This window comes from Lindgomyces ingoldianus (genome assembly GCF_010093535.1).
Source record: "Lindgomyces ingoldianus strain ATCC 200398 unplaced genomic scaffold BDR25scaffold_20, whole genome shotgun sequence".
NCBI classification, from domain to species: domain Eukaryota; kingdom Fungi; phylum Ascomycota; class Dothideomycetes; order Pleosporales; family Lindgomycetaceae; genus Lindgomyces; species Lindgomyces ingoldianus.
The window spans coordinates 513168-531600 of record NW_022985181.1 but is presented as its reverse complement, the minus strand read 5'-3'; the positions used below and the strand labels follow the sequence as shown (position 1 = coordinate 531600).

Here is an 18433-nt window from a genome sequence, read left to right as displayed (position 1 = left end):
CCCTGAGTACCCTAAGGGCTTGGCACGGGGTATATAGGCTCCTCGGCCTCCGTACCTCTGCCTCCGACCCTAAGGTTTACTCTCGTTACCCCCCCTATCCTGCATTCCCTCTCTGTGACCTGTGTTTCCTGCTCGATACCTCTCACAGCTATATAGAAAGTGTAAAGTTATTAGATAACTCTATAACTTTATAAATAGTGTACTAGCATTACATAAGTATATAAGGCTTTTTAAGACTTTTTAAATTAATATTATAAAAAAAAAACTTAATTTAGTAGTTTAGTACACTTAATCTAGTGTGTAATAGTAAAGTATGCTAGCACTTAGTTTACTTTATGCTATTACACTATTATAAGCTTAAAAAGGTTATTAGTTACTTTTAATACTAATAAAAAAGCTCTTTTAATACTAATAAAAAAACTTAATAAGCTAGCTTTATTACTTTAGTAAATTTTATTACTAAAAATAATTAAAATAAAATTAAGCACTTTAAAGACTTTTTAAAAAAGTTTTATTAAATAATAAAAAAACTTAAGGGCTAAAGCTTATTTAGCTTACTATAAAGAACTATAATAAAGCTTTAGTGCCTTTAAATTAACTTTAATTAAATAAAAATAATTACTACTAATAAGCTAAGTAACTTATACTTTAAAAACACTATTAAGTTTAGCTATTAAAAGCTTACTACTTACTAAAGTAAACTAATTCTTAATTTACTAGTTTTATACTATATAGTTACTACTATTTTTAACTTTTAATTATGCTTACTTTAGTTTTAAGATTACTAGCAGCATTATAAAAGCTAAGTAGATAAAGTAACTAAGTTAATAAAAATAATCTTTAACTAGTATTTAAATACTAAAAATAAGCATGAAGTTAAAAATAAGCTATTATCTTTTAGGCATTATAAGCTGCTAAGTAGTAACTATTATAATAATAATTATAAAGCTTACTACTTTATTAACTTCTTTCTTATAATAAATTAGAGCTTATATAAGTGTAAGAAAGTGTTAAATAAGCTATAGCTTTACTATAACTTTATAAAAGCTAATTACTATAAAGATTACCTCTTACTACATAAAGAACCTCTATAATAGTAGCTTACTAAAGGTAAAACAGCTTATCTTATTCTTTTTAAGATTACTCTTAATTTCCTTACTATCCTAGCTACTAGTTATAAGTGTAAAAGGTGTTTTAGCGCAGCTAGTTATATAGTAACTAATAATTAAGGCTTACTAAAAAGTGTAATAATTAAGGCTATTTAACACTAAAAGAACTAGCTATAGTATAAGGTAGTAAGCAGTAAGCTTTTAGACCTCTCTGCTCTTATTACTAAAAAGAATTAGTTATTTTATAGTTAATTAGACCTTAATCTTGTGTCTCTAGAAACTTATAATCTTAGCTGTTTTAACTAAAGTACAGTGTACTTTAATTAAATTGTACTACTTGTACAGATCACGTGAGCTGTAACAGTTACAATACGTACACCTACCTCTCCTCCTCCCTGCCGTACGAACGTACCCAAAATCTCACCCGTACAGGCCTCAAAATCGCCCAATCGTACAGTACTACGCCTCGTTGGAAGCCCTGCGCGAAGCATACTATCTCAGATGCGGCCACGCCTGAGATGTTTGCTTGGTTGATAGCGGACTCCAGCGTTTGTGGTACATGCTTTACCCCGTTAACGATGACCAAGTCCTTCGATCGTCCAACAAGCCGGAGAGTGCCGGAAGCGTCGATTGTGGCAGCGTCGCCTGTTCGGAACCAACCGTCATCGGTGAAGGCCTTTTGGGTGGCATTGAGGTTGTTAAAGTATCCTCGGAATACGATCCGACCCCTCACTTCAAGTCCGCAGTCTCTGACGCGCATTTCAATGCCAGGTATACAAGTTCCCAGCGCAGTGAATTCAGTTTGAGCTTGTATGTCGACATCAGGGCAGTTAATACTGTAGATTGATCCGGCGCACGTTTCAGTCATACCAAAACCGGGTGTGATTGTGTTCCTGTTGGGTGCTCCCAGCTTTTGGAGTTGATCGGATAATCTCGCGCAAATCTCAACAGTGTTAGGCTCGCCGCCAGAGATCAAGTGGAGGAGGCCATGCAGGTTAATTTCGCGTGTGTTCGGCGGAGGTTCGGCCCTCAGGAGCATTTCGAGCCGTGCTAGCAAGAAATGGGGGGCAAATGTTCGTGAAACTTTGTGCTTGGACAATAGTCGTAGCAGAACCAGCGCATCCGCGATTACCTCGGTTGCAGGAACATGTACTTGATCACATCCCGCCACCAAAGCAGTCAAATGGAGCTCTGTCAGGCTGCCCACGTGATCCAGTCCAACCCAATTGAGAACGGTCGCGTCGGTAGCTAGAGGTAAGTGCCTCAGCTTTCCGGAACATGCAGTCAGAATTTGTTCGTGGGTCAGGGGAACTGCTTTGGCTGCACCCGTACTTCCAGAAGTGAGCATGAGTGCAGCAACCCCGCCCAATAGCACTTTAGCTTCAGAAACTTGTCCCTCTGAGCCGCTATCATGAATGAGTTTGGGTTCGGAGCAATTCTTCTCGAGCTGCTCAACGGTAACACATCGTAGGAGACTGTTCTTGGAGAATTCGGCGCTCAAAAGTTGCTGGGAGGTGGCAAAAAGGGGATCGAGGAGCAATTTGTGAAGGTGGGCCAGGTGAGATTCGCGGCCTTCTGGATTGCCAACGAATGGTGTGGACATCGTCGGAACGCATCCGGCGAATAAGGTAGCCCAGAACCAGACCATGTTCTCGCGATGGGTGTGGAAGTGGACCAACACGATCCCTCCCCTGGTGAGTCCGTGGTAGTGCAGAAGCTGATTCGCTTTGAGGTTTACTTCATCCTGGAGGGCTCGATAGGTCAGATATTTTGGCGGGGCACTCTCTGTCGTGTAGATATAGACGCCAGTAGTTTTGTTGGCGCAAGTGCTGAGCACGTCTTCTAGGCGCGTCGCGGCATCGAAGCCTTCCATTTCTGGCTGAAAAATCAGATTTCCGAAGGCTTTTTGGACGTTGCTGGTTAATTACAAGATACCGGGCATTTTTATTTCACATATTTGAATGGTGGCGAGGCGGAACGGGGATACTCAGGGCTTCCAACGGGCCGTACTACGGTCCGTACAAAGTGAGCCGTAACGGTCACGTGTTCAGTACGAACGTACCGAGTTCGTGAGCCGTACCGTACGATTAATGATGCCCTAGGTACGGTACGTAGTACGGATGTCTCAAAAATGCCTATTACAGACTATTTTCTATTCCAGAGTTATCTATCCACGCCTCTTGCCGCCTTACAGGCCTCATCTAGTCCTATCTGCTCTTGTTACTAGGGAGAACTAGTTATTTTATAGTTAATTAGACCTTAATCTTGCGTCTCTAGAGACCCATAGTCTTAGCTGTTTCAACTAGAGTACGGCGTACTTTAATCGAATCGTACTACTCGTACAGATCACGTGAGCCGTAACAGTTACGATACGTACACCTACCTCTCCTCCTCCCTGTCGTACGAACGTACACAAAATCTCACCCGTACAGGCCTCAAAATCGCCCAATCGTACAGTACTACGCCTCGTTGGAAGCCCTGGGGGATACACCAACGTTTTGGGTTGCAACTCGGTCCGGCTGATAGATACTGACGCAGTGACACGCCAGGTTCATCCTGGGCCACTGGAGTTCTAAAATTGATTGAGCCAGACTTATCAATCGCCCTTGCAGTAAAACTTGTTTGAATTGCTCGTCACGTATGGCAGTCTTGTAGGATCGTGCAGACAGCCACTCAAGGATTGTCTGCGAGCAGGTGGCCACAGCACCTTGTCCGGCCGCAGATCCAGGCGCCTATATCTGGGCTTGATTGGGGCGACTGTGAAGATTTGGCCGCGGGGCAAGGGTTGGACTCATACCTTGGGGGCTACGGCGCAGCATTGTCGATACGTTGCGGCGTAGCCAAGACCAATCGAGTAACAGGTTAATGCACGTATGCAATTAAATACCTGCATTTCCTGGGAGCAATGGGGACTGGACCGGTACCTGGTTTCTCTTCTCAGCGTTATTTTACAGCGATGGTATTTCGGTGAGAGTCTGTGGAGTAGGTTTATCCATGGTTCTTCCCCGGTGTTAGCGCGCCGACTGTATCGTCCTTGACGCTTTGTTTATAACTCGTGCTTATAACTCAACAGTCGTCTCAAGGCCTTTTCTTCCAACTCCTCTGTCTTCCACACTTCAATTCTCGCTCCTTAATCCAACCTCGCCCCTCCCCCCTAAAATGGATGTCCAATTCCAGAGCCTCCACCGATTTATCGACCAAGCCACAGCAGCATCATGGCCATTTTTCGCGATTGCTACAGTCATTTTTGGCATGCGGACTGTCTCACGTATCTTCTTTACCGAAGCCCCTTTTGGATGGGAGGATCTGATCATTTAGATCTCTTGGGTCGGCTGCCCACTTGTGTCTTCGAGGTTATGAGAGATGAATTGACACTAATTCATACAGGTGTTTGACGTGGTTCGTATGGTTACATTCCAGCTTGCGCTCAGCTCAACCCTCGAGTCCGTGTTGATATTCTTCCCCAAACCGTACCCAGCGCAACCTTCTGGAGCCTCTTCACAGACTCCTGGGCATTTCTGAGTGTAACCCTCCCTAAGGTCGGCGTAGCATTCCTTCTTGTGCGCATCTTTCGACCGGAGCCCTTGGTACGAAGAACCATTATGTCTCTGGCAATTGGTCTCTTTGCCTTGTGCATTGTGGGCTTCGTCATATGTTTCGTTCAATGCAACCCTGTTGCAGGGCAATGGGACCCGTACAAGTATCCACAAACCAAGTGCTGGCCCCGTAATGTCCAGATCGGGTACTCTCTATTTGGAAGCTGTAAGTGCCTCGTCTGAGCAAGTGCATCGTGCTGACTCTGTGTAAAGCTTCATCGGCTTTCCTGGATCTTGTATTTGCTGTCTATCCAGGATTCGTAATCTGGAATCTCCGGCTTCCGCTATGGAAAAGGCTCAGCACGATGGGATTCATGGGTTTGGGTGTAGCGTGAGTAAATGATTCCCGATCTTCACACAACTCCTCACGGAATGCAGCGCCTTTGCTTTCGCAGTAGTGAAGGTCTCATCGAATACCGCACTTCTCGGCAAACCAACTCTATAGGAGCTTTATACTAAAGCGCTCAAGATTGCACTGTGGAACAGCATTGAGAATGATTTCGTAATGATTGCTGCTTGTTTGCCCTCCGTTCCACCGCTATTCAGGGCCTGCTGGGGTTACACGCGTACTCAGCTGTCGGCGTCGAAGCCAACGCGTGTGAACTCATCATCCGAGTCGCAGCACTCCCTCAACAACGGCGATCGTGTTGAGCCTTCGGATGATCGTGTCATAGAGTTAGCGCCGAATCGGCCATCTCTACCTCGGAAAGATCGATCAATTCACGTAACTTGCGATTACGACGTATCACCTCAACCGGAGGACGATAAGAACGACAAGGCGCCGCTTCCTTCGTACGGTCTCGGAGTCCGATGATCCATGCTGCATCCAACCTTGGAAGGCGTGTTGATGTAGTTGCTGCACGCCGCATGTGCGCATTGGGTTATCACTTGATTTGAAACCCGACGGATTGCCCTATCAAATGGTTATCGCTTGTGATTGTAAGTAGGATGAGGCAGGAGCAATGATATGTTACTTTCTTGATTTGAAGTTAGCGGCAGATGTGCCACAGGAGTCCAGACAGCCCCTACATCTATTATATGCAAAAATCGGGGCATTTCTTGCCACTGCCATCCGGAATTTTTTCCCCCTACTAAAATTATATGTAAGATTAAAATTTTAACAGGATCTACTATAATTAATAAAAACCTAATAGAACTGCCCTAGGTAAGTTAAAGCTTTTAGTTTGCATAGAGGAGCGCGTATACTAACTTTTTTAAGAGTAACAGCGCGTTAGGTTATAATGTATTGCGCCTATAGCATCTCTAGCGTATCAGGCTTAGGACAACGCACAGGACCCACAGAAACAGCTTCTTGCTGTGCTAGAGCAGGAGGAGCAGATTTTTTAGTAGCTTTTACTACTTTCTTAAAGGGAAGCTTGCTTTTTATAAGCGCTAAGATACAGTAAGCTTCTTTTACTTGCTTTTATTACTAGATTAACTAACAACGCGCTAGCTTCTATTTATTACTACTAGCAGGCTCCTTAGGCTTCTCTAACAGGCCCTGCGCCCTTGCCTGCGTAGAATAGGCTAGTAGGTTGCTCTCTAGGTTAATCTAATCTATCTAGGGGGCTAGGGCTGCTCTAGCCCTCTAATTAGGCCTATTATTGTCTTATTACTCTAAAAAAAAAGCGCTATAAATAGTATCTCTATATAAACTTAAGGCTTTAACCTACTAACAATGTTCCTAGAAAGAATTTGTTAATATATCTAGAATTCTGTTAAAATTTAATTACCCTATACAATTTTAGTAGGGGAAAAAAAGATCTAAGGTACGCTAAGAAATGCCCCGATTTTTGCATACAATAGATGCGGGTTATGTTGCATTTTTTGCGCCACATTAGCACAGAATATGCCACGGAATGTACGGGAAATTGTGACAACATTATCGTGCTGAACTACGCCGCAATATAAAAATGAATAAGAGAGGCCAGCTTTAATTGCAGCTATAATTAGTTTGATCTATTTTGTAATATTTATTAATATTTAAACCGCCTTGCATGAGTCTAGGAAGTCCATACGGGGCGTCGGACTACGCCGCAATAATGACAGGGACGAAAAGGCTGCATACCAGCCAAACCTGGACTACGCCGCAATATCGAAACCTCTTTTTCCCACTCACCGTCGTCTTGCGAATCACACGCGTGGATTCAGAAGCCAATGAAAACTCGAAGTCCATGCATTAACGTGTGGGGCTCTGCCGCCCGGACCGACGCTTACTTCAACCTCCATAGAAAGGGATGAGAGACCATGGAGTCATTGAGACATGGTAATGCGTGCATGAGGCCCAGAATTTCCAATAGAAAGGTTGCCCCTTGAGTGCATGGTCTCGGACTTCGAAGCACTACCACCAATCACGCTTGTGTAGGGTTCTAAGCTGCGGATTCTTCGAGAAGAGAAGTGGTAACCCAACAAGGCCGCGCATACTCCAGGCTTCTCACTTTCGTGATCTATCAACCCACCAAATCTACTCTTTACGCACCATAAACTTGTACCTTTACAGTCCGCGAGGGCTGTCCTGACGAAGACCACTTCAATCATGGCCGAGATGACACTTTCTACTCAAGCCATTCAAGCCGAGGATCGAACTGGCCACAATGCAGCGCAGATCCAACAGCGCTATAGTGAAGAGCGAATGAAACGTCTCCGCGACGACGGCAATGATCAATTCATTGACATCTCTCGCTCCGATAAATTCCGCTCATTCATGGAAGATCCGTGGAGTGGTGTGCCACCAGTTAAAAGGGTCACCGAGATGTTTCCGGAAGGCCAGTGTCAATTCCTCATTCTGGGTGCCGGTTTAGGAGGTCTCTTGTATGGAATACGCATGATTGAAGCTGGGATTCCCGCGGGCAATATTCGCATTATCGACACCGCGACCGGGTTCGGTGGCACATGGTACTGGAATCGCTACCCTGGACTTTTTTGTGACATCGAGAGCTACAGTTATCTCCCGTTGCTGGAAGAGACAGGCTATGTACCGAAACATCGCTATTCTTCCGGCGAAGAGATACGCACTTATGCCGAGCTCCTTGCGAATAAGTGGAGTCTAGCCGAGAGCGCCGTTTGGCAGACCAAAGCCGAGAGACTTGTGTGGGATGAGGGCGCAAAGGAATGGCTGGTGAGTCTCGTGCAGCAGCGCAAGCATGAGGCACCGCAGACACTGAGTATCCGCGCGCGTTTCGTGGCTACCGTCAATGGTGCACTCAATTGGCCAAAGCTACCAGGCATCCCGGGAATCTTGGACTACAAGGGTAAAATCTTTCACTCAGCCCGCTGGAACTATGGCCTGACTGGTGGCTCACCGGAGGATTCATCTTTGACAAAGCTCGAAGGAAAGAGAGTTGCTGTCATTGGCACTGGCGCGACAGCGGTCCAAATTATACCGAAGCTCGCGCAATGGGCGGAACATGTTTATGTTGTCCAGCGTACTCCTTCCGGGGTGGATCGTCGTGATCAGCGCGAGACTGATTCGGAATGGTTCTATCGGAGCGTTGCTACATCGACAGGATGGCAGCGAGAGCGTTTGAGAAACTTTCATCAGCACTTTACTACCGACAAGCAACCTGAAATCAACATGGCTGATGACGCCTGGACAACTGCCATCGGCATGGTAGCTGTTGCCGGTAACCAAGCTGGACCGAAATCGATGGAAGATCTTCCAGAGTACATGGGGAAATTGCACTCACTGGACCTACCGCGACAGGAGCGCATCCGCCGGAGAGTAGAAGAAACCGTCAAGGACCCCTTGGTTGCCAAAAAGCTCCAAGCGTGGTATCCGACCTGGTGCAAGCGACCTGCGTTCCACGACGAATATCTGCCTACATTCAATCGGCCCAACGTCACGCTCATTGACACTGATGGCAAAGGACCGGATCGCATTACCTCCGATTCGATAGTCGTGGCCGGCCGGGCTTATCCTGTTGATATCATTGTCTGCGCTACGGGTTTTCGACTTCCCTTCATGGTGTCTCCCGCTCAAAATGCCAACGCAATTATCATCGGCTGCGATGGTATCTCGATGAGCGAGAGGTGGGGGCAACAAGGACCGTCGACTCAGCATGGGGTACTCGATCACGACTTTCCCAACCTTTTCATTTGTGGGTTGTGGCAATCGTCGAATAGCCCAAACTACCTCTTCACCGTCGATTCGCTTGCAAAACACTCTGCATACATCTACAGAGAAGCAACGCGCATTGCTGGCGATAGCGCCTTTGCAGTAGCGCCCACCGCTGAGGCTGCAGAGAACTGGGCTATGCGAGTGCTCATACACTCTGTACCAATGGCTGCTGCGGCCGGCTGTACTCCTGGCTACTTCAATGCTGAAGGGGGAATCGATCGGGCGCCTCCCGAGAGGCAAATGTTGATGGCGCGATCTGGGCTTTGGGGGCGGGGAATTGAAGATTTTGTTGAAGTGTTGGAAAAGTGGCGTGAGCACGGACAATTGCAAGGGATCGAGGTACGGATCTGAGGCGAAGCTTGCCAAAACAATAAACCCGCGCTCTTCCGCTCCATACGTCCAATCCACGCCCGTTCATTCTTGCGGGATGTTATACACTCGCCCGATCTACTCTACTCGCAGGCTGTTTGTTATATCTTTCAAGCCGAAACAGGTATTGACCTCGGGGACACTAGACATTCCTCAATATCATCATCGCTAGGTGTATAAACAGTTCATCTTTGTGCAACTGTTTTTTTTAGAGACTACAGGTGGGCTGACCTGGTCGGTTTGCCAAGCCGACCCAGCATGGTCAGTGCGCCTAGTCGCACAAATCTCGCCTAACCTGCAAAATTATCTAAGTGTCAGATATGCGCACCTACTGTCAAGACAGGAGGAACGCTGGGCGAAAGCTGCTGCATAGTACGAGCAATAAGCTCGAACAGTATGTTGCTGCAAATTGCTGCATGTTGCAGCATTTTGCAATATTTTGCAACAAATTGCAGCATGTTGCTGCATTTTGCAATATTTTGCAACAAATTGCAGCATGTTGCAGCATTTTGCAATATTTTGCAACAAATTGCAGCATGTTGCAGCATTTTGCAATATTTTGCAACAAATTGCAGCATGTTGCAAGCTGGTCGCGCATAGGGCTAGTGCGCGAGGGACTCGGACCGGAAAACAAAGCCGAGCAACACGAGCAGAGCAGACAAAAAAAAAAAATATCGATCAATCAATACAATCAATCATCATCCCATACATCATATCCAAAACCCATCATTCATCTCAGGAAGCCCAGAAACAGTGCTTCAATCTGACACAGATACGGTAGTAGAGACAGTGCTTGTCTTCACACGCACTGTATATCTCTCTCTAAGATATAGTTTATAGCTTAAAAAATACACCAATGTTGATTACGTCGTCAACTGTTCTTTCAAGTGTTAGAAACTGCTTTTACTTTGCAACCCTGCCTCACCAAGCTAAATTGCATAACGTACCTCACGGGCAAGCTAATCACTATGCCAAGACCCTACTAAAATGTACCATCAACGATAGTATAATCGCGAAGTCTTAGCAATAGAATAAGCTACTAGAACTAAAAGAGGCTTAATTACATCTTGCGCTTCGTGCTATTAAATAAGACGCGATACTCTCTTAGCAATACGCTATAGCTATAGGAATGAGCTTAACTACTGACGAAATTTGAAGGCATACTCGAGACCCTCGGTGGCTCATTTCACCTAGCTATAATGCATTAAATCTCCATTCGTTCCACGCGCAAATACCTCGAGCCTAATTGAACCATTGGGACTTAGCACTGGTGGGCTGCTCATCGATCCTCCCAATGAGGTCCAGCTCTCGCCACCTGGCACCCAATTTACACCGTTGTACCCCTTATGCCATATAGAATTGTCGGGACCCCGTATGACCAAATCCAGAAGGCCTTCTTTGGCAGAGACTCCGTGTGGTCCACTATCAACACATTGTCCTCCCAATGGGATCCATGTGTTCGAAGGGGGATGCCAAGTCCCACCTCCGAATGTCTTGGTGAAAACGCCGTGTGGGCTGTTAAAGCCCAAGCAATAGAGGGCAAGTCGGCCCGGCATATCGGCGATTTCGAGCAAGTTTCCCTTGATCTTTCCGCTGAGAGGGCCGAATCCGGTCTGGGAAGGGATCCAGTTGCTACCATCCCACGATTTGTGGTGAACCTGATTATCGAGGCCATGGACAGAGACATCCAAACGGTTCGGACCCCAAGCAGCTACGCCGGGTTGACCAATGACATTGCCTCCAATGGACTCCCAAGGTTGCCATTCATCTCCATTCCATGCTCTATGCCATACATTCTGGTCGGCAAATACAGCGAATACATCGAGCCGTTTGGTGCCCCACGAAACCACAACAGGTTTGTCCACTGCATTACCCTCGAGAGACTCCCAGCTTTTCCAGATGTCATTCTCGCATTGCAAGTGCCAGATAGTGCCTTGGGAACGCGCAAAGATATCGAAGGAGCGAGGTCCTCTGGCGACGGCCGAAATACCGTTGCCAGCTTCGTCACCTCTCTTCACGGCGGGCTCTCCAATAGGATACCACACGTTGTTGACGCGCCACTTGTGATATATTTTCATGTCGGAGCCTTGGTAGAAGATATCGATGCGGTTGTCGTCACCGGAGACTACTACGGGGGGTCCGTGGATTTTTACGCCCAAGCTCTTCCAATGTGTAGACATCTTAATGAGTGATGTCGTTGTTCAAGCGTTTGATTCGAATGTAGTTTCTTCGATAGGACAATAAATAGATACGACTTGGCCGTGTAGGCGGGACAGCTAGCGTTCATATTATATCTTAAATGCTCAAAGGTTTGCATTGCTGAACGAAGGCGTTCCAAGCTGAATGGGATTACCCTTAGCTGAAGCCCCAGGCTCAAACTCTATTCCCTTTGGAACCCTTTCTTTTGCGCGTTATTGGGTGTAGTTATGTGACAAAGAAACCAGAGCTCGCATGCAGTTTAAGCCTACAGATCCCGAAGATCACCAATAAGTAAAACCGGGGCGGGTGATGTGTCCTGCGATTCGCTGTGCTGCTAAGCTCAGAGATGACCAAGCCTAAGATAAGTGATGCCAAGGAGCGAGCTGAGATATGTATACTATAGCATCAGGCATATGTAATGTACATGGCCCGCGCACTGCAGGGGTCCTACCAGGGTTATCTGTCAGGCCTCCCAAATGACAAAAATACGCCTAGACCTATAATCTTGTATAGAATTGCAGGTACCTCTGTTTCCAGCTGCATCAACGCCTCACATTGTTTGTCCCACATTAATGTCAACTCTATCCAACCCCCCTCTCATTAATACCTCTCGCGCGACAAGCCGTTACGACCACTAACAGGACGAGGTACATGCCGCGCCGCCAACCCCACAGAAGAAGGATGGTCCGACCCTGGCGCGGGCCCGGACCAGGGAAGTCACGTGACAATCCCGGAAAGATATGGCGCAATTGCTAGTCTTAGCTAGCGATCACGGCTAGAAATCTACAATTATGTTACGATATCTCACCTGAGTCTTACCTTAAGGTAGATCTGGTAACGGTGACCTTAGATCTGAGGGTAGGGAAGGGAGAGGTGGAGGAGTGGGCACACCTGAGATCAATCAAGCCAGCTTGATAGCTTGATTGGAAGATTGATGCCAAGCCAATTCAATTAATCTAGCTAAACCTTATATAGAAACGCAATTAATCTAGCTAAGCTTTTCTATAAGCTTAATTTAGATTAATAGCTTAATTACCTTAAGTATATAGTAGATTTTAAAAATAAGGCAGCTTATAAGGCAGCTTAGATAGCTATAAAAGCTCTATACTAAACTTTTTTTAGTATTGTTTACTATGTAGTATTATGTAATATCTAATAACTCTGTGTAACTAGCAGCTAGCATGTTGTCTTATATTATATACTCTATCTCCATCTATCACCTATAATGCTATATACTTCTGGTGTTGCAGATCTATTGCTGTATACCTCACCCTATTGTCGCCCTCATGCCGCCTAAGAAACGTATCTCTAATAGCGCTCCCTTGCCTAAAAAGCGCGTGCGCAGCACTGTAAGCTAGCCTATTATAATTAACTTACTATTATTTTAATTTTAGCTATCTGCCCTATCTCTGCTACCTTTATATACACATACTTTTAAGTTGTAATTGCGCAAGTTGCAGCCTAAAAACACTATTATTATGCCTACTAAAAGTAGTAAGTAAGCTACACTTGCTCTATCTTTTAAAGTAGCTAATAATGCTGTAAATAAGGCTTTTAACACCTATCTTAAAAATAATTATAATAGCATAAATTAAAATTATCTTAAGCTGTATATAAAGCTTATTACAACGCACTAATATAAGTAAAGTTAGATCTATTGCTATAGCTATTATGTTGCTTTTTTTAAAAATCTAACTTATATATTTTTTATTTGCTACTAGTGTTTTAAGCATAAGCTTATAAATATTAGTATTAGGATATATAATATAAGCGCAGTAGTCTTGTTAGCTATGTGCTACCTTAGTAAGCAGAAGCCTAGCTATAAGCTTACAGCACTAGGCAAAACTCTAATTACTAGTGTTTATAACATGCTTATTACTATAAAAGTCTTTATCTTATAAGTAGTAGCTAATTAGATTAACAGCTTTAGTAAGTAGCACTTTAAGTTTACTATAGTTAACTAGCTTATTATAAATAACTACTTTATCTTTAAGTTTAAAACACTAGCTTTTTAACACTTAATTACTATTACTAACCTACTTGCTAAAGTAGCGCTATAGAAGAACTACAAAAGTGTCTTTTAATATGTTATATAACTATTTAACTAGCTTAGGCCTTATGTTATTTATAAGCTGTTATAATTACTTAGTAGGATTAATATAAGCTTTAACAAATAAATAATAAAAGCTAGCAAGCGCAGGTTTCTTAGTATTATTGCCTACTATATTAACTTAGATAGCAAGCTTTAAGACCTACCTATTACGCTGCCTTAGCTTATAGGCGCTTACACTAGTAATTAACTAGCTAAGGTTATATTATTAATATTAAAGTAGTTTAGTATAAGTAAGCACACACTTAGTTACTTTATTTTTAATAATGCCTTTAATAATAACACTACTGTTACTATAATTACTTATAAGCTTAAATTTAATTCTATTTACTAACGCCTTTACTATAGCCCTTATATAATTAATTTAATTAAGCAGAGACTGCTCTAGAGCAGAGATATAGACTTATATAATAATAAAAAAGTTAATAAGCTTGCTAACAAAGTAGCATTTATAAAAAAGTAGCAAAAGCATAGACCTTTAGGTGTACTTTTTAATATTGTTAACTATATTTACACACTGCAGTAGTATAATCTCTTTAAGAAGGCGCAGTGTACAGCTTACTATAAGCTGCCTTATAACACAGATAATAAGCTTATAATACTGCAGCTAATTAAGCTAGTAGTTACACGCTAGAACTTATACTTTAACTGTTTTAAGTAAGCTATAAAGCTTACGCTAGCTATTAACATGTATGTAAACACCTACATATAAAATATAGCAAAAGAGGATACCTACGCTAACTTATAGAGCAAGGATTAGCCTACTGCTCTATAGTAGATAAGATTAGACAGCCTTATAGCTACTAATTAGGCTATTATTACTAACTATATAAAGGTTTTTAGGCTACTTAAAAAGTGTATAAAGCGCTTTAAAAGACATAGTAAGTATAGCTTTAGTGTAATTACTAAGGAAATCTTAATGTTTAAGTTTTTACTTACTTAATTAGAAGCTTGCCTTCTTTACTATAATAGTATAGTCTATAACGCTTATAATAAGGCGCTTAAAGATTATTTTCCTATTAATCTACACACAGCGCTGCTTAAAGTAAACAAGTACTATACTAAACTTAACAACTTACTAGCTTACTATACTACTATAATACTCTATCCTTACTATAAATACTACTGTAATTAAGTATAAGCTAAAAAGTTTAATTAGCTAGCATCTAATAATCTTAATTTCTAGGCACTATAGGTAGATTACAAGTTGCTACTATTACTAAGGCCTTGCTACACACACGCACTAAAAAAACTAAGTAATATTAATAATATAATTAATAGTATTATTAATCTTACATGTAGTAATACTAAGAAGGATAAGTATAAGTAGTAGAAGCGTAAGCTAATTATTAGCAAAGGCACTAATTCTATATAATACTAGTTTAGGCTGCGTGATTAATATCCTAACCTTAGTAAAATAGCGCTTATAATACTCTTTATACTAGCTTTAAGCTGTAAGTGTAAGCGCGTCTTTAGTAAGCTTAGAGATCTACTAGAGCTTTACTAACACTATATATTACCTAAGCTACTTGCAGCACTACACTTATTATAATAATAGAGATAGGCTAGTTTTAGTAGCAGCAATAATAATAATATAGGCTAATTAAAGCTTACTAATAAGCAGATAGACGTTTTGTACAAGCTTAGTAAGTAGGTAGGCAAAGACAACAATCTAGATACATAGAACAACAGCTAAAACTTAACACTAAAAAATATATATAACTTTCTTATTTAGAAATTAAGCACTTAAGCTACTAATTAAGCTAGTAACTTTCTGCTAAGCTAATTTAATTAATCTAGCTAAACCTTATACTAAAACGCAATTAATTAAGCCAGAAACTGCCAGCTTGCTTAATTGATTGATCTCAGGTGTGGGAGTGGGTTTATGTCGACGTTACCTCTGTTGACTAGTTCGGGGCGGGTGTACAGTCCTCTCCAGTCAAGCTAGAAAGATGCTTGTTGTTAAAAGGGGTGTAAGATAGATTATGTAACGGCGCAGGCAAGCCAATAGATCTAAATGCGGTGTGAACCCACTTAGAGGCATATAGGAGTGCGTGGGGACTTAGAAACCTGGGAATTCTATTAACACCTATAGGCCTTGTACAAAGGATATTAGAAAACTAATAAGATAGCTACAGAGGAGGTAGAACTAAATACTTAGGGGAATAGAGGTACAGCAGGGGACAGGGCAGGGTCGGAGCCAGGTTAGGGTCGGGGCCGATACGAGGAACCTTCGGACATAGGTTCCGGGCAACCCGAGATGGACAATTCATGCGAAGCGTTACACTAGCGTTCTTAGAAACTAAATATATAAGTAAAGTTAGCTTTGCTAATAAAGATTTTCCTTTTTACTTTAAGTTATTAAAGATATAGCTAATAAACTATAAAGCTATTATGTTTAAGCTAAGTTAGAATATGTTAGTGTAAAATAAACTATAAACTTTATTAATCGCACTATAAAGCTTAAATTATGTTTTTTGTTATAATTATAACTATATAAAAGCTTTATGTAAGAATCTTATAGTTATATAACAGTAGTTTACACTTATATATAATACTATTAACGTAAACTACAGGCGAGTTGCTTACACTCCTAAGTTACTTACTTTTACTAAGGCTGTAACGGCACAGGCAAGACAATGGGTCCGAATGCGGTGGGAATCCACTCAGAGGCATATGGGAGGGCGTGGGGACTTAGAACCTGGGAATTTCCATTAACACCTATAGACCTTGTACAAAGGATATTAGAAAACTACTAAGCTAGCTACAGGAGCAAGGTGCAACTAAATACATAAAGGAATAGGGGTACAGCAGAGGGTAGAGCAGAGTTAGAGCTAGGTTAAGTTAGGGTTAGAGCTAATACAGGGACCCTTTAGATAGGTTCTAGGCAATCTAAGATAGAATAATTTATAAGAATTGTTACACTACCCCCCCCTCTATAAACTAATAGTCTTTATTAGTAGTAATTATAGTATAAAGTACTACTGTTATGTTCTCTGCCTTCTTAAACTAAAACTAGTCTAATTTAGCTAGGTGTTCTTACTCTAAAATATTCCTTTACACTGCTAGCAGTATCCTCTAAACTAAACGCTATGCGTGCGCGCCTGCTCTAATAGTAATTTATATAGATATCTAGCCTGTTAATAATTAAGACTTACTCTTTATTCTTTACTATCTATGCAGTTATTAATCTTAGGCGTGTGTTTAGTGTAGTAACATTTAAGCATTATTAAAAGTGCCTTAAAAGTCTTTTGCTATTAGAGTAGCAGAGGTATTTTAAAGCATTATTAGTAGTAATTTAGTAGTTAGTAGAGGTTAACTAGCAGTCTTAGCTAGATTAGCTGCTAAAGATTAACTCTAAATTAGGTAGGTCTAGCTTTAGGTTCTACAGACGCAGGTTTAGCTATTAATAAAGTAGTAGTTAGTAGTTAAAGGCTAGTAGTTAAAAGTTAGGCATTAGTAGTTATCTCTAATCGTAATAAGTTATTAGTAGTCTTTAAGTTTCTACTTTAGCGCATTTTTTACAACTTTTCTAAAAGTAATTCTAATTATAGAGGATAAAAAGTTCTAAACTTAAAGGCTTTAGTTAATAAAAAGTCTCTAGAATCCTATTTATAAACTAAATAGTTTAATATAACAGTGTGTAAGTATTATAACCTAAACTTAATTAGACATGTTTTAGGCTTAAACATAGTTAAATAAATAATTAGTGTAATATTATAATAAGGCTATTACTAGTAAAAGTAAGTTTTCTAATATAATGTCACAGCACAGGCAAGACAATAGATCTAAATGCAGTAGGAATCCACTTAGAGGCATATAGAAGTGCGTGGGGACTTAGAACCTAGGAATTTCTATTAACACCTATAGGCCTTGTATAAAGGATATTAGAAAACTACTAAGCTAGCTACAGGGGCAAGGTGCAACTAAATACATGAAGGAATAGAGGTACAGCAGGGGGCAGGGCAGAGTCGGGGCCAGGTCGAGTCAGGGTCGGAGCCGATACGGGGACCCTTCGGATAGGTTCCGGGCGACCCGAGATGGAACAATTCATGAGAATTGTTACAAAGGCTACACTAAACTACTTTTTTTATACTAATGCATTTCTAATAACACTACTTAACTATGTTAAAAGAACATTAAATATAGCTTATACTTTAGGCTTTTAAATAAGACATAACACTCTTTAAGTAATATACTATAGCTATGTATAAAGTCTATTAAAAGATAATAAATAACTAACACACTAAATAACTTTTATAAGCTAATTCTATAGCTAACTTATAAAGGCTAAATAATAATAAAAAGTAAGTAATTATTAACTATATACTAAAGCTAAATATATAAGAATTTTCTTTTTAGCGAGCAGCTATAGCTAATATAGCTAACTCTTTGCTATAGTCTAGGCTATATTAGCATAAACTAGCTTAGTATATTTATTAAGTGTTATTTAAAGCTTAAAGTAAAATTTTAAGTGTTAGTATAATTAGTAAATATTTAGCTTATTATAAAGCCTATTTTATTAAAGTTATATATGTTATTATTTTAAATGCTATAACGTACCTAACGGGTTGGCCGGCCACACAGGTTGGCCGGCCACTTTTGCCAAGCCCCCACCAAACTCTACCTATCTACATAATGCCTTAACAACAACACTAGATTAAATCTTCTAAAGAACGTTAGATATAGCTTGCTCTTTAGGCTCTTAAACAAGACTTAAAACTCTTCTTACAACGCGCTGCAGCTATCTATAATGTCTCTCACACAACACTAAGCAATTAACGCGCTAGACAGCCTTTACAAGCAGAATGCTGGCCTAAATTAAGGAATCTAACTAAGCTTAAAAAAAAGGTAGTTATTAAGTACATACTTAAGCTTATTACACACAGATTTCCCCCTAGGCTTGCAGCTGTAGCTAATATAGCTAATTCCT

The 18433-nt window shown here is 41.4% G+C and overlaps 4 protein-coding genes across 4 annotated transcripts; 2 read left to right on the top strand and 2 right to left on the bottom strand.

Annotated features, from left to right (window-relative positions):
* Positions 1-1488: 1488 nt before the first annotated feature.
* BDR25DRAFT_356299 (acetyl-CoA synthetase-like protein) lies at positions 1489-5777 on the bottom strand (the record flags this gene model as incomplete). The annotated part of the gene is made up of 23 exons (XM_033695605.1): positions 1489-3025; positions 3063-3118; positions 3153-3254; positions 3421-3504; positions 3534-3701; positions 3748-3781; positions 3817-3866; positions 3907-4033; positions 4062-4109; positions 4181-4215; positions 4250-4398; positions 4450-4483; positions 4523-4781; positions 4808-4879; positions 4908-5001; positions 5065-5126; positions 5190-5243; positions 5276-5308; positions 5340-5402; positions 5455-5504; positions 5537-5561; positions 5594-5635; positions 5680-5777. 23 exons carry the CDS (start codon positions 5775-5777, stop codon positions 1489-1491), a joined length of 3276 nt encoding a protein of 1091 aa, XP_033546411.1.
* Positions 5778-6554: 777 nt separating this feature from the next.
* On the top strand, positions 6555-9485 carry BDR25DRAFT_356298 (uncharacterized protein; the record flags this gene model as incomplete). Its single annotated transcript, XM_033695604.1, has 9 exons — positions 6555-6592; positions 6713-6846; positions 6877-6957; positions 6988-7066; positions 7099-7147; positions 7230-9132; positions 9175-9287; positions 9338-9384; positions 9449-9485. 9 exons carry the CDS (start codon positions 6555-6557, stop codon positions 9483-9485), a joined length of 2481 nt encoding a protein of 826 aa, XP_033546410.1.
* An 896-nt stretch (positions 9486-10381) lies between these two features.
* On the bottom strand, positions 10382-11371 carry BDR25DRAFT_228181 (fucose-specific lectin; the record flags this gene model as incomplete). Its single annotated transcript, XM_033685268.1, has 1 exon — positions 10382-11371. The coding sequence occupies one exon, from the start codon at positions 11369-11371 to the stop codon at positions 10382-10384; it is 990 nt and encodes a 329-aa protein (XP_033546409.1).
* A 3078-nt stretch (positions 11372-14449) lies between these two features.
* Positions 14450-14635, top strand: BDR25DRAFT_228482 (uncharacterized protein; the record flags this gene model as incomplete). The annotated part of the gene is made up of 1 exon (XM_033685276.1): positions 14450-14635. A coding segment is annotated over one exon (186 nt), but the record flags the coding sequence as incomplete, so codon positions are not given.
* Between the last annotated feature and the right edge of the window lie 3798 nt (positions 14636-18433).